Source organism: Oncorhynchus gorbuscha, linkage group LG13 (assembly GCF_021184085.1).
Source record: "Oncorhynchus gorbuscha isolate QuinsamMale2020 ecotype Even-year linkage group LG13, OgorEven_v1.0, whole genome shotgun sequence".
Lineage (NCBI taxonomy): Eukaryota > Metazoa > Chordata > Actinopteri > Salmoniformes > Salmonidae > Oncorhynchus > Oncorhynchus gorbuscha.
In genome coordinates this window covers 9795549-9811531 of record NC_060185.1, presented here as the reverse complement: position 1 = coordinate 9811531, position 15983 = coordinate 9795549, and the positions used below count along the sequence as shown (strand labels likewise).

The 15983-nt window shown below is 46.8% G+C and overlaps 1 protein-coding gene across 6 annotated transcripts in view; it reads left to right on the top strand.

Moving 5' to 3' along the window:
- cux1b (cut-like homeobox 1b) overlaps positions 1–15983 on the top strand; it is a 149024-nt gene continuing 133041 nt past the window's right edge. For all 6 annotated transcript variants that reach the window (XM_046293672.1, XM_046293671.1, XM_046293670.1 and 3 more), the window contains exon 1: positions 1–130. In XM_046293672.1, the coding sequence (XP_046149628.1) occupies positions 68–130 (63 nt within the window). In that variant the 5' untranslated portion in view covers positions 1–67. The remainder of the gene's footprint in view (positions 131–15983) is intronic.

Genomic DNA, 15983 nt, shown 5'->3' with positions numbered 1-15983 from the left:
TCCCCTGAACTCCAACCCTCGCGCTCTCTCTCTATCAGCTTCTCATTCCGTCTCAATATGTCTCAAGATGGCGGCCAATGCGGGATCAATGTTTCAATATTGGAAGCGTTTTGATTTACAACAACTGCAGGTCAGTCTTTTTTAAAAATCTCCTTTTGAGTTGTTTCGTACCATTTCAAATCTTTCGCTACGTGGACGATATGTTTTTTTTTGTGTTCGACTGGCTTTTCTGTCGGTATTTTGATCCCGCTTGTAAGAGAGAGAGAGAGAGAGAGAGAGAGAGCGACCTATTTTCGCATTGATGAAAGTGGCTTTCTAGCTGATCGGAAATTGATCGTCTTTGTTAAATTCCCATCGATCGTCTGGCGCCCTGGCGATGCCGCGGGGTAACGTCGTTATTACATAAATACATCATTCAGGATGCTGAGCAGACCACAATATCCAATCAGAAATACACATATGTCTCCTTGTCAACTTTTTGTTGTTGTTGTTTGCGTGCAGTAGTGTGGGCCAACTACTGTTACCTTGGTCAGGACCTTTTGCGTTTCCTGATTTATTTATTTTTTCGGAGGAGAGGAGGTTGGAAATGAAGTGATCCTACGTCGATGCTGGCGATGTGATGACAGCTATCCATTTCGTCAAAATCAGACCCAAACGTTTATACAAGTTTATTTTTGTTTGTTATTTTGGACGGTAACTTTCAAGCCCACAATCGATTTGAACAGCATTCGCTGTATTTTAGGGAGAGGTAGTTCACCTAAGAGAATTAGCTAGTTGCTAACCTGAGATAAAGCTAATTTGTGTGTGTTTTTGTGTGTCGTCGACTCCCAGAAGTTGTCGTGTACGTGGTAACAGTTCCACATAGACAGCAGTTTGGTAAACTCGGATTAATCTCTTTTTCTAATTTAACGGGTTTATGTTTTTATATATATATTTATATATATAATTGTTTATTTTAAACGAACACAAAAAACAGTGTTGGAAATGTTATCTCGCTATGCCAGACACGTGACACATTTTGACTCTTCCCAACAATTGAACGTTACGTTGTATTTGTGGAATAACATTTCATTAGTTGTCAGGGAGGTTATGAAATAGGTGGGAATGTGCCAAAGTTGGAAGAAGATAATAAAAAAAGCCATTTTTTTGTAGGGGAAACAACAATTGTGAATAGAAATACACCTTCAATAGGGCTCTAGTCTACATTTGTGCTTGGCCATATGCAGACTGAGATGCACTCATGCTCTATAAATCAAGGCTCATCTCCATAAAACCAAATGTATTTGATTCCTTCTACTGTTGCCTGTGATTCATCTAGAGATCACAGAAAATATTTCAGTAACGTGCGTGCTCTCTCTACCTTTTAAAATGTATTTTCTCCCTCTTTGAAGTGGAGTGTGTAAATTTGTCTGGGATTTGGCTTTTCCTCAATTGACTGCCAGTGCAGTCTACTGTACAGCCTGGACATGAAATATGCATCGCATAAGTTTGCGATTGAGGCCCTGGGTAATTATGGCAAAGGCCTATCAGAACCGATTAGTCAGGACAGTGAATCTGTGTGCGTGTGGAGCGGAGGCCAGCAGGTCTGTCTGGAGGATAGGAACCAGCCAGGGCTGTGAGCTCAGAACATTCACTGTCTATTATTGATGCTGTCTTATTTACTCCCCCCTCCCACTGTGCTGTCGGCTCCTAGAGGACTGCCTTCCAAGGAGAATCTCTGATCATCTCGGGTCTGTCTGTACTCAGGCTTGTCAGTTGTTTCCAATCTCGTTAGGCAGCTCCCTCCCTCTCTGTCCAGAACCGGATGCTTACAGGGGTGGATCCTGCTGCATTACATTGGTTGTCTTTTTGTTTGTGGTCATGAAAATCCTGTAACGGCATCAGAACAGACATCCATAGCAGTTTGCATGTGTTTAGGACTTCAATACCAGACTGCTTGTTCAAGGCCATTTAAAGGCCTATTTGAACTGTTTTATTCCCTCAATGAGAAACCACTACTGGACAAAGTGCTTTGAGCTGTTATTCTGTCTCCCCAGGTTAGGGCTAGAGCAGTGATCACCTGCCGGTCGTTCACGATCCACTGGTCCATCTCCAAAGTGTTCCTAGTCGACCACCAAACAATACTGTAAAAAACAACGATAAAGCCTTGCGTTTTTTTTTTGGTTCTGTTTCAGGCTGTTGGCGATAGGTGCATTTTGATTCAGTAGCACCGGGAAAGCAAAGTGCTCCCATTTTGATTCAGTAGCACCGGGAAGGCAAAGTGCTCCCATTTTGATTCAGTAGCACCGGGAAAGCAAAGTGCTCCCATTTTGATTCAGTAGCACCGGGAAGGCAAAGTGCTCCCATTTTGATTCAGTAGCACCGGGAAGGCAAAGTGCTCCCATTTTGATTCAGTAGCACCGGGAAGGCAAAGTGCTCCCATTTTGATTCAGTAGCACCGGGAAGGCAAAGTGCTCCCATTTTGATTCAGTAGCACCGGGAAGGCAAAGTGCTCCCATTTTGATTCAGCAGCACCGGGAAGGCAAAGTGCTCCCATTTTGATTCAGTAGCACCGGGAAGGCAAAGTTGGAAGGGGACCCAGTAACTGGCTGGCTGGCTGGCTGACTGCACTATGCCTATAAAGTGCTCCCATTTTGAACCATTTCACTTTGTATTTATTTAACCTTTATTTAACGAGACAAGTCCGTTAAGAATGTCTGAAGGTAGAACTCTGCCTATCTGGCGGGGCCCGCTGGCCAATCAGATAGCTCAGATCACCATTTCCTTGAGCCATAGACCGTGAAAAGACGCCTGGAACGCACGGCAAGGTTCATACGGGTGAGATTTACTGGAGAATGGCGGGATCTCACTGGAGAATGGATCATAGTTGATGACATGGTGACTATGAATCCAGATGGAGAAAGTTTTACCGTCCCTAATCATTTACAGCTGGGTTCAGTTTCTTTATAAGGTTTCATCTTTTTCCTGGCGTTGTCAGTGCTGCCGGACAACATGGATTTTTATTCCTACCTGAGATGCCTCAAATATACCCAACATCCAATCATTTCCTTAAAGTGTCCAACTCATAAAATGTGCTTAATTCATATGTAGTGTTAATTCAAACCTGATTCAGGTGCAGGTCGATCCCAGCCTTCTGGGAATGAGTTTCAAGTGAAGGGAATTTAGTATAGGTGTAGCTGATCGTATATCCCTAGTGTACAGAGGTAGGTGTAGGAAGGCCATGCATCCATGTTCGCTGTGGTGATCTGATCAATCCGTCTAAAGTTCGATTAGGTGACGGGAAGCAGATCATTTAGGAGCAACATCCAACATGAGTGGTTTAAATCTCTCAGCGGCTTGTCTGGTGTTGTCTGCAGGAGTATCGGTGTTAATTTATGAGGTGGAGGTCTGGACTCTGACTGATGAGCTGATGTGGATAAATTTACTTCTCTGTTGCTACACCGAGTTTAGAGGAGACTATGCCGTTAGTATCGCGCTCTGCCCAGTGACCTAACCTGCCACGGCTACTGTCTGTCTTCACATCCGTTCCTTTGTTGGTCTGTTTATTGAGTTTGATCTGTGTTTTACGTACACACATCTCATACAAGATTGAACAATTTGTCGTCAGCCCTGTGTTATCTTTGGGGTGTTTTGTTGTGTTCCATATAGAACTGAATATGTTTAGGAGTTAGTTGGCTTTGCTGTGTGTTGCCATGCCGACTTCATCATCCAGCTAAATATAGAGCTATCCTCAGTGCAGAAACTCAAGCTGCAATATATACCCCTCGTCTTGTTTCTAGTGTGAGCATCACCCCACACTGCCCAGACCCCCTATCTAACCCACTGACTCCCTGGCTGGCTGACGGCACTATGCCTGGACCCAGTAACTGGCTGGCTGGCTGGCTGACTGCACTATGCCTGGACCCAGTAACTGGCTGGCTGACAGCACTATGCCTGGACCCAGTAACTGGCTGGCTGGCTGGCTGGCTGACAGCACTATGCCTGGACCCAGTAACTGGCTGGCTGGCTGGCTGACGGCACTATGCCTGTACCCAGTAACTGGCTGGCTGGCTGACGGCACTATGCCTGTACCCAGTAACTGGCTGGCTGGCTGACGGCACTATGCCTGGACCCAGTAACTGGCTGGCTGGCTGACGGCACTATGCCTGGACCCAGTAACTGGCTGGCTGACAGCACTATGTCTGGAACCAGTAACTGACTGGCTGGCTGGCTGGCTGGCTGGCTGGCTGGCTGGCTGGCTGGCTGGCTGACGGCACTATGCCTGGACCCAGTAACTGACTGGCTGGCTGGCTGGCTGACGGCACTATGCCTGGACCCAGTAACTGGCTGGCTGGCTGGCTGACAGCACTATGTCTGGAACCAGTAACTGACTGGCTGGCTGGCTGGCTGACGGCACTATGTCTGGAACCAGTAACTGACTGGCTGACTGGCTGGCTGGCTGGCTGGCTGACGGCACTATGCCTGGACCCAGTAACTGACTGGCTGGCTGGCTGGCTGACGGCACTATGCCTGGACCCAGTAACTGGCTGGCTGGCTGGCTGACAGCACTATGTCTGGACCCAGTAACTGACTGGCTGGCTGGCTGACAGCACTATGCCTGGACCCAGTAACTGGCTGGCTGACAGCACTATGCCTGGACCCAGTAACTGGCTGGCTGACAGCACTATGTCTGGACCCAGTAACTGACTGGCTGGCTGGCTGACAGCACTATGCCTGGACCCAGTAACTGGCTGGCTGACAGCACTATGCCTGGACCCAGTAACTGGCTGGCTGACAGCACTATGTCTGGACCCAGTAACTGACTGGCTGGCTGGCTGACAGCACTATGCCTGGACCCAGTAACTGGCTGGCTGACAGCACTATGCCTGGACCCAGTAACTGGCTGGCTGACAGCACTATGCCTGGACCCAGTAACTGGCTGGCTGACAGCACTATGTCTGGACCCAGTAACTGGCTGGCTGACAGCACTATGTCTGGACCCAGTAACTGGCTGCTGACAGCACTATGTCTGGACCCAGTAACTGGCTGGCTGGCTGACAGCACTATGCCTGGACCCAGTAACTGGCTGGCTGGCTGACAGCACTATGTCTGGACCCAGTAACTGGCTGCCTGGCTGACAGCACTATGCCTGGACCCAGTGGCTGGCTTGCGGACGGCACTATGCTATGTCTGGACAATGGAAGGGGACATAAATCACCCCTGAGCCCCCCCCCCTTATTCAATCTGTCTCGTAGCCTACGCTGACCCACAGATCTAAATTAGGCTAAAGGTTTAGTCCTCAGACAGCATCTATAGATGACCCCAGAAGACTTGGGTTTCTCTCTGGCATTATTGACGACAGGTATTGAATTGTGCTATCGGTGCTTGGTTGTACATCCAGGGATTGAATTGAGATACAGCATTCTGTTAATAGTTAACACCACTGTGATTTGTTTCCATCAGGGCTTGAGACTGGATCCATAACTGGCATTTAAACACATCACACCTCTCTCAGCTTATCGCTCCCCCCTTCGTACTGTATCGCTCCTCCCCTTCGTACTGTATCGCTCCTCCCCTTCGTACTGTATCGCTCCTCCCCTTCGTACTGTATCGCTCCTCCCCTTCGTACTGTATCGCTCCTCCCCTTCGTACTGTATCGCTCCTCCCCTTCGTACTGTATCGCTCCTCCCCTTCGTACTGTATCGCTCCTCCCCTTCGTACTGTATCGCTCCTCCCCTTCGTACTGTATCGCTCCTCCCCTTCGTACTGTATCGCTCCTCCCCTTCGTACTGTATCGCTCCTCCCCTTCGTACTGTATCGCTCCTCCCCTTCGTACTGTATCGCTCCTCCCCTTCGTACTGTATCGCTCCTCCCCTTCGTACTGTATCGCCCTGTCCTAATGAAGGGGCCAGTCTGTATTCAGCAGGACCATGAGCTAAGCCCTGTCCTAATGAAGGGGCCAGTAATGTGTTCAGCAGAACCATGAGCCAAGCCCTGTCCTAATGAAGGGGCCAGTAATGTGTTCAGCAGGACCATGAGCTAAGCCCTGTCCTAATGAAGGGGCCAGTAATGTGTTCAGCAGAACCATGAGCCAAGCCCTGTCCTAATGAAGGGGCCAGTAATGTGTTCAGCAGGACCATGAGCTAAGCCCTGTCCTAATGAAGGGGCCAGTAATGTGTTCAGCAGAACCATGAGCTAAGCCCTGTCCTAATGAAGGGGCCAGTAATGTGTTCAGCAGGACCATGAGCTAAGCCCTGTCCTAATGAAGGGGCCAGTAATGTGTTCAGCAGGACCATGAGCTAAGCCCTGTCCTAATGAAGGGGCCAGTCTGTATTCAGCAGGACCATGAGCTAAGCCCTGTCCTAATGAAGGGGCCAGTCTGTGTTCAGCAGGACCATGAGCTAAGCCCTATCCTAATGAAGGGGCCAGTCTGTTTCCTGTGTGTCCAGTCCACAGGGGCTGTAAATGTTTCACAGGTTCCGTGAGGTCATCATTTAGGTCTCTTAGTTGAATGTTATGTTCGACTAGAGAAGGCTGGGCGCCACCAGGTGTGTTTCTCCTCACGTAGTATTTTACCAGGACCATTTTAGGTTCCTATTTTTACAGGAGGATATTTTCCCGCTGTTTGTGTTTTGGTTTTAGACTCCTGGAAGTGTTATATTTTCTCCGCCTTTCTGTTGGTTTTGGCTCAGCTCCATTTTGTCAACGGTAAACAACCGGTGCTCGAGGCAGCCGCTGCTAGCCCCCGGGGAGGGTTATGGGCTGGCTAGCCCCCGGGGAGGGTTACGGGCTGGCTAGCCCCCGGGGAGGGTTACGGGCTGGCCAGCCCCCGGGGAGGGTTACGGGCTGGCCAGCCCCCGGGGAGGGTTGCGGGCTGGCCAGCCCCCGGGCTGGCCAGCCCCGGGGAGGGTTGCGGGCTGGCCAGCCCCCCCGGGGAGGGTTGCGGGCTGGCCAGCCCCCGGGGAGGGTTACGGGCTGGCCAGCCCCCGGGGAGGGTTGCGGGCTGGCCAGCCCCCGGGGAGGGTTGCGGGCTGGCCAGCCCCCGGGGAGGGTTGCGGGCTGGCCAGCCCCCGGGGAGGGTTGCGGGCTGGCCAGCCCCCGGGGAGGGTTGCGGGCTGGCCAGCCCCCGGGGAGGGTTGCGGGCTGGCCAGCCCCCGGGGAGGGTTGCGGGCTGCCGCTGCCAGGCCTCTAAAAATAACACACAGACCACTGGCCTCAGCAGAAAACCTGCTCCAATTATGATGATTCATCTGGCTGTATACACAGGTGTGTGTGTGTGTGTGTGTGTGCACGCTCTGGTTTTTAAACCATTTCAGCTGTGTTTTATATAGCTTATAATGAAATAGCAAGTTTAAAACAAAAAAAATTAAACTATGCATTGCCATTCTATTTCAAATCTTTATTACCTAATGTTTTGCTCTAAATTAGTCTAGCTTTTTTACCGGAGAAAAGTAGCTAGACATCAGCCAGAGTGCCATCTGCTGATAGAATGTTTGGGAAATCTCATCTGAGTGGAGAAGTGCGACTGAAGCACAACATGTCTGACGCCGAGCAGACATTACAATAAGCAGACATTACAATAAGCAGACATTACAATAAGCAGACATTACAATAAGCAGACATTACAATAAGCAGACATTGCAATAAGCAGACATTGCAATAAGCAGACATTGCAATAAGCAGACATTGCAATAAGCAGACATTGCAATAAGCAGACATTGCAATAAGCAGACATTGCAATAAGCAGACATTACAATAAGCAGACATTACAATAAGCAGACATTACAATAAGCAGACATTGCAATAAGCAGACATTGCAATAAGCAGACATTGCAATAAGCAGACATTACAATAAGCAGACATTACAATAAGATGTTTTTTTTTTTTAGATCAGCGTTTACAAAACACAGTAAAATACTGAATTCTGCGTTAACGTGACTCCTGGTGTGTGTGTATGGTGTACCTATGGTGTACCTATGGTTGTATACTGATATGCGTTTGTCCATTCGACAGTTAGTTTACAACATCCAAACCTGACCCTGTCATGGCTGTGCAAGAAGAACGACTTGAAATTCCTGTTAGGGAGGGAGATATTAATCATCGTTTTTGAAGCGCTTCCCCTGACACTATTAACTTCCTGTTTTGGACTAATCACTTTTAGAATGCTGTCCATGCAAAGTCAACAGGCAGTCAGTTTAAAGGGGCCTAAACCTCTGTTGCACTCACTTAATGCATAGCACACAGATGAAGCCAAACAAAAGGACAGTCTGCTTCGGCCTAATCTTGTGTGCTGTGAACTGGCTTTGCTCGCCGGTTGTCTAATGGTAATCTACCTCGTTCAATTTCCAAGGTTGTTTTTTTTACTAATCTTTTTGCCCCGGACTGTGCCTTGACCTTTTGAACTCTGCAGCTGTTACACTTGAACTGGTCTCCGAGGTCGTTTGACACATTGACCCCGTGTGTTGCTAGTCTGACCTTATTTTTTTTTATAGAGCAAACAGATGATGGCCCTGCTATCTGGGCCCTGCTACCCAGTCTCATTGATTTTGGCTTTGAACTTGATATCCTGTAATAACAGGCTAGTGTAGAGTGGTGAGATCCTGTATTAACAGGCTAGTGTAGAGTGGTGAGATCCTGTAATAACAGGCTAGTGTGGAGTGGTGAGATCCTGTAATAACAGGCTAGTGTGGAGTGGTGAGATCCTGTAATAACAGGCTAGTGTAGAGTGGTGAGATCCTGTAATAACAGGCTAGTGTAGAGTGGTGAGATCCTGTAATAACAGGCTAGTGTAGAGTGGTGAGATCCTGTAATAACAGGCTAGTGTAGAGTGGTGAGATCCTGTAATAACAGGCTAGTGTAGAGTGGTGAGATCCTGTAATAACAGGCTAGTGTAGAGTGGTGAGATCCTGTAGTAGTGGTAGCGGTAGTGGTAGCGGTAGTAGTAGCAGTAGTAGTAGTAGTAGTAGCAGTAGGAGTAGTAGTAAATAATAATTCTTATTGTAAAAATATATATGTATTTTATTTTTACATTTGATTGGTTTAGCAGACGTTTTCACCACTGAGAATATCAGGGATAAGTGACTGACTAGATGCTACGTGCAGATTAACATTCAGCTTTGTGTGTGTGATTTTAAAATATTTCTAACACTTGAGCAAGGAACATGTCTTGTATGTGGAGAGTCTCGTCTCCAGTCTTTTCATACCAGGGTCTTGCTGATTGAATGTGTTTTTATGGGTTCGCTTCAGTCCACGTGTGTGTGTGTGTGTGTGTGTGTGTGTGTGTGTGTGTGTGTGTGTGTGTGTGTGTGTGTGTGTGTGTGTGTGTGTGTGTGTGAATTGTCTCCATTCACGGTAGCATCATTGGTTGAATGCCCTTTAGAAGGGAAGCAGGGTAAGCCTATGTATTGTGGAGGGAAGGAGGGCCAAGCAGCCCAGTGGATTGTGGGCTGAGGCTGAGTTTAGCCTCGTGTTGTTATTAAGAGGGTCCTCACTGATTCACTCCAGATGCTGGGAGGAGGCCAGTCAGAATTATGTTTTTATGTATGAGAGAGAGAGACCGAGGATCCACAAACTGATTGAAAGGTGAATTGAGAGGTCTTTGTGTCTGTCTGTCTGTCTCTCTGTGGAACCTAGTCCTACTGTAGGCCTGTATGTGTGTCTGTTGTCTCTCTCTGGAACCTAGTCCTACTGTAGGCCTGTATGTGTGTCTGTTGTCTCTCTCTGGAACCTAGTCCTACTGTAGGCCTGTATGTGTGTCTGTTGTCTCTCTCTGGAACCTAGTCCTACTGTAGACCTGTATGTGTGTCTGTTGTCTCTCTCTGGAACCTAGTCCTACTGTAGACCTGTATGTGTGTCTGTTGTCTTTCTCTGGAACCTAGTCCTACTGTAGACCTGTATGTGTGTCTGTCTCTCTATGAAACCTAGTCCTACTGTAGACCTGTATGTGTGTCTGTCTCTCTCTGGAACCTAGTCCTACTGTAGGCCTGTATGTGTGTCTGTCTCTCTCTGGAACCTAGTCCTACTGTAGACCTGTATGTGTGTCTGTCTCTCTCTGGAACCTAGTCCTACTGTAGACCTGTATGTGTCTGTCTCTCTCTGGAACCTAGTCCTACTGTAGACCTGTATGTGTGTCTGTCTCTCTCTGGAACCTAGTCCTACTGTAGACCTGTATGTGTCTGTCTCTCTCTGGAACCTAGTCCTACTGTAGACCTGTATGTGTGTCTGTGAGAGTTGGTGTGTTTAGTGTTTCACTCTCAGATCCTTTTGTGAAACGGCAGTAAAACAGACAGTATCACTATGGAAATGGTAATAGCAGTCAATAAAACACTGTGTAAACTCAGAAATAAGACAAACAGTAGCATCGACTGTCTGGCTGCGTTAAACTATTTCAAATCCAGACTGGAGGAATGCCCACAAGAAATATATAGATCTTCAAATTAATAGAAACGTGTGTCACCATTTTAGACTAATTTCAGCATATTTCTAACATGACAGAAAACAGAATCCAATGCTAACTGATTTAAAACCAATCCAATGCTGACTGATTTAAAACCAATCCCATGCTGACTGATTTAAAACCAATCCCATGCTGACTGATTTAAAACCAATCCCATGCTGACTGATTTAAAACCAATCCCATGCGGACTGAATTAAAACCAATCCCATGCTGACTGAAGTAAAACCAATCCCATGCTGACTGAATTAAAACCAATCCCATGCTGACTGAATTAAAACCAATCCCATGCTGACTGAATTAAAACCAATCCCATGCTGACTGAATTAAAACCAATCCCATGCTGACTGAATTAAAACCAATCCCATGCTGACTGAATTAAAACCAATCCCATGCTGACTGAATTAAAACCAATCCCATGCTGACTGAATTAAAACCAATCCTGTCTGTCTCTGGGTCGGCCGGTCTGTCTCTGGGTCGGCCGGTCTGTCTCTGGGTCGGCCGGTCTGTCTCTGGGTCGGCCGATCTGTCTCTGGGTCTGTCACAGTGAGATGAGCAGTATTATGTGAGTCACACAGCAGGGGGTGTTGGTTCCTGCCCGACTAGATGAGCCGGCTTGCATTGAATCAACCAATGGTTGCATGCCTTGTCTATGTCCTATGATGTGATTAGCTGATATCAGGGCCTAAAATGCATTTTTTAGTATATCAGCTAATGTGGCAGGTAGATCCACAAAATAATAATTACCAGCCACTCAGTTTTAAACAGCCAATATATATTTTTGGCCTTATTGACACACAAAAAAACAAAAGAATGGCATGCTTAGTAATATCTAAAACAAGAAATGTATTACTAATAAGAAGTAATGTGGTATAATGCTCAATTAAATGCTATATTCTGTGACTTTGTCTTCAGAGAACTACATTTGCACATACTGCACGTAGTAGGCCTTTTCTATTGTGTTATTGACTACGTTTGTTTATTCCATGTGTAACTCTTGTTGTTTTTGTCACACTGCTTTACTTTATCTTGGCCAGGTTGCAGTTGTAAATGAGAACTTGTTCTCAACTGGCTTACCTGGTTAAATAAAGCTGAAATAAGTTTATTTTTTAAAGATAAAAAAAGAGTGAAATGTTCAGCTGCCCCTTTAATGTTACCTTGGTAACAGGGCGACCGACTAGTAAAGAATCTGACTTGTAGACAGCAAAGTTATCTTTTTGCGAGTAGTGGAAGCAAACTCACATTGGAAAACAACTTCATTCGTGAATAAAACAATGTAGCCAAGAAACACGAGAACAAAGTCTCACTTTTTAGTAGTCTGTCGAGTAAATTAGACCAACTTTTATGCCTGTGCAAATTGCTTCTAAAAATAAATCTTTCACCACTTCACTCAGTGCTCACGGCCCCCTAGACAGGCAGTCTTGCTGCGTGAGGTGGGATAGCTTTGAAGTTAGAGTTGAGCTTTCTTTGTGCGTTACCAGATATGAAACAAAACAGCAGAAAAAACAGCTACTGCATCATTTATTTGGCTATAAATCACAACTTGCACTTGTGCCCATACTTGACTTGGGTCTTATTTTTTATGAAATGCTCGCACTGTAGAGCCCAGAGTGTGACCACTCGCCGACGTGGCTGGAGAATTAGACATTCTTAACCGTCAATGACAAAATCTACGCGCATTTGGCATGTTGCTGGTGTTAATTTTAGACGCTGGCTGATATGTTAAATACCTATCCAGGCATTGTAACATCTGCCCTGTGTCATCACTGTAGTCGGGGCAGGAACTCAACCATCGCGTTGCATTCAGTGTGTAATTGTAAGGTTAGTCCCACTGAGAAGGGTGAGACAGCCACGTGGTCCCTTTATGAGAACACCCATATCCCATCGTCTGTAAATAAACTTCGTCTATTTGATCTTTGTGTGACTTGACTCCACCTCCATGGTGTAGCCTGTGTTTAGCTTGATATTCTCTCGTCTGAGGTGGGCTTGTGTTTTGCTCTAATCCATCCCAGCCATAAACGTTATAATTGGGGATAGAGCATTAATAGACTGTCAGAACTACAGAGGGTCCAGATTTACACTTTAGGGTCAACTTGATCCCAGTGTGCCCTGCTCCTCATCTCTGGATGACTAATCCCCATAGCGCCCTCTCCCTGCTCCTCATCTCTGGATGACTAATCCCCATAGCGCCCTCTCCCTGCTCCTCATCTAGAGGTGACTAATCCCCATAGTGCCCTCTCCCTGCTCCTCATCTGGAGGTGACTAATCCCCATAGCGCCCTCTCCCTGCTCCTCATCTGGAGGTGACTAATCCCCATAGTGCCCTCTCCCTGCTCCTCATCTGGAGGTGACTAATCCCCATAGTGCCCTCTCCCTGCTCCTCATCTGGACTAATCCCCATAGGTGACTAATCCCCATATATCTGTGCCCTCTCCCTGCTCCTCATCTGGAGGTGACTAATCCCCATAGTGCCCTCTCCCTGCTCCTCATCTGGAGGTGACTAATCCCCATAGTGCCCTCTCCCTGCTCCTCATCTGGAGGTGACTAATCCCCATAGTGCCCTCTCCCTGCTCCTCATCTGGAGGTGACTAATCCCCATAGTGCCCTCTCCCTGCTCCTCATCTGGAGGTGACTAATCCCCATAGTGCCCTCTCCCTGCTCCTCATCTGGAGGTGACTAATCCCCATAGTGCCCTCTCCCTGCTCCTCATCTGGAGGTGACTAATCCCCATAGTGCCCTCTCCCTGCTCCTCATCTGGAGGTGACTAATCCCCATAGTGCCCTCTCCCTGCTCCTCATCTGGAGGTGACTAATCCCCATAGCGCCCTCTCCCTGCTCCTCATCTGGAGGTGACTAATCCCCATAGCGCCCTCTCCCTGCACCCAGTTTCCATTTTTTAGCCCCATATCTCTGTTCTTGTCCCTAATCCCCTCTGTGACACAGAATGGCTTTTCGGCAGGATGGAGGAATTAATTCAGAGATGAGAGGCTCAATAGTTCTTTATCTCTCTCTGTGCTCTCTCTGTTTTCCTGGTAGAGAGAGGAAGCGTCTGTGTTTTGTAATGTGGTCTTTATCTTTGCTGAAACATCCCACTACCCTCTGATCCCATCTCAATATCCTCGCCGTTCCGCTCGGTAAAAGCAGGGATGAAGAATCTGGCCCTTGGGAGGATGAATTACCCCTGTCTGTTTCCCTCTACGCCCCTCTCCAGCCTCCCCTCACCCCCTATGACCCACAACAGTTTTACACTTCCACCATACTAAAACCATCCTACTCATTTCCTGCTATTGGCCCATATCATTTATTGTCCTGTGAGCCAGTCTCAGCTAAGAGGATTCATATTTTCAATGTATCTGTATCAACACACTAATAGCACAGAAATGGTTTAGATAGGTCTCAGAAATTAAACTCATTGCATGTTACCTGAAGTAATGAATTGCACTCATTTAAACTATCTCTGGTCTCAAACATGAGCACAGTGAAATGAAGTATTTTACCTCTGCTCCCCAACCACTTAATTCTCAAAGTCTTGCAAGGAAGTCCAGGAGGAGGCCAACCCAACGAACCCTCACTGTCAGTAGGCAGGTTTCCATTGACCCAGGTTTATTCAATGTGTAATGGACATGGCAGAAATGAGACATTTTGTAAAATATCGTTAAAGTTTGTATCATTCAATAGGGGTTGGATTTTTCTTTTGTCAAACTTTTTTTATTGCTACGAATGATAGAATGTGTTTTTCGAATAAATTATAATTGCCGAATCATTTTTAAGGTACGTGTGGGACATGTAATGATCCGCTCTACATTTTGATTCTAAATGCCTACTGCTTGAAAAAATATATTTTTTCCAACTATTAAAAAACAGAATGTCTTTGCAGGACAGGGATTGTCCTGACTTTCAAGATCTGCAGGAGTGTACATTTCACCAAGGCACGGACCCTGGCAATATGTTTATTTCTTTATTTAACCTTAATTAGGCAAGTCATTGAAGAACAAATTCTTATTTTCAATGGTGTTCTAGGAACAGTTGGTTAACTGCCTGTTCAGGGGCAGAACGACAGATTTGTACCCTGTCAGCTCGGGGATTCGATCTAGCAACCTTTCGCTTACTAGTTCAATGCTCTTAACCACTAGGCTACCTGCCTCCTCTAACCACTAGGCTACCTGCCTCCTCTAACCACTAGGCTACCTGCCTCCTCTAACCACTAGGCTACCTGCCTCCTCTAATCACTAGGCTACCTGCCTCTGACCACTAGGCTACCTGCCTCTGACCACTAGGCTACCTGCCTCTAACCACTAGGCTACCTGCCTCCTCTGACCACTAGGCTACCTGCCTCTAACCACTAGGCTACCTGCCTCTTCTAACCACTAGGCTACCTGCCTCCTCTAACCACTAGGCTACCTGCCTCCTCTAACCACTAGGCTACCTGCCTCCTCTAACCACTAGGCTACCTGCCTCCTCTAACCACTAGGCTACCTGCCTCCTCTAACCACTAGGCTACCTGCCTCCTCTAACCACTAGGCTACCTGCCTCCTCTAACCACTAGGCTACCTGCCTCCTCTAACCACTAGGCTACCTGCCTCCTCTAACCACTAGGCTACTTGCCCCCTCTAACCACTAGGCTACCTGCCGCCCCAATATGTTGGCAGATCAGAATTATCAGTCAGTTACTGTATTCTTTCCATGCTGGCTTTCCTGAAACATTAAACAGACAGGTGGGAGGACATACGGGCTGCCTGAAACATTAAACAGGTAGGTGGGAGGACATACGGGCTGCCTGAAACATTAAACAGGTAGGTGGGAGGACATACGGGCTGCCTGAAACATTAAACAGGTAGGTGGGAGGACATACGGGCTCCCTGAAACATTAAACAGGTAGGTGGGAGGACATACGGGCTGCCTGAAACATTAAACAGGTTGGTGGGAGGACATACGGGCTGCCTGAATGAAACAAACAGGTTGGTGGGAGGACATACGGGCTGCCTGAAACATTAAAAAGGTTGGTGGGAGGACATACGGGCTGTCGCTAATTTCGTAATTTGTCTAAATGTGTAATGGAAACACTTCAACCACTAGTTTTTGTTCTGTTTTTTTTGGTGTGATGTCATCACATCAGTGGTTTTTTTATTGACACCCAGGATAGGTGAATGGAAACGCAACGTAACAGGCAAACTATTCAAACTTTCTAAATGCCGACAAAAAAATATTACTGGACAAGTTAATGGAAACACGGCTAACGTCACCCTCCGTGTCAATTACCCCTTGCAAAGGGTTCTTTACTGAAAAACAGTCTCTTCAAGAAATATTCAATATGTACAGAAAAGCTTATTTCTCTCAAATGTTCTGCACAAATTTGTTTACATCCCTGTTAGAGCATTTTTCCTTTACCAAGATAATCCATCCACCTGACAGGTGTGGCATATCAAGATGCTGATTAAACAGCATCATTACACAGGTGCAACTTGTGCTGTGGACAATAAAAGGCCACTCTAAAATGTGCTGTTTTGTCAGACAACACAATGCCACAGATGTCTCAAGTTTTCAGGGAGCATG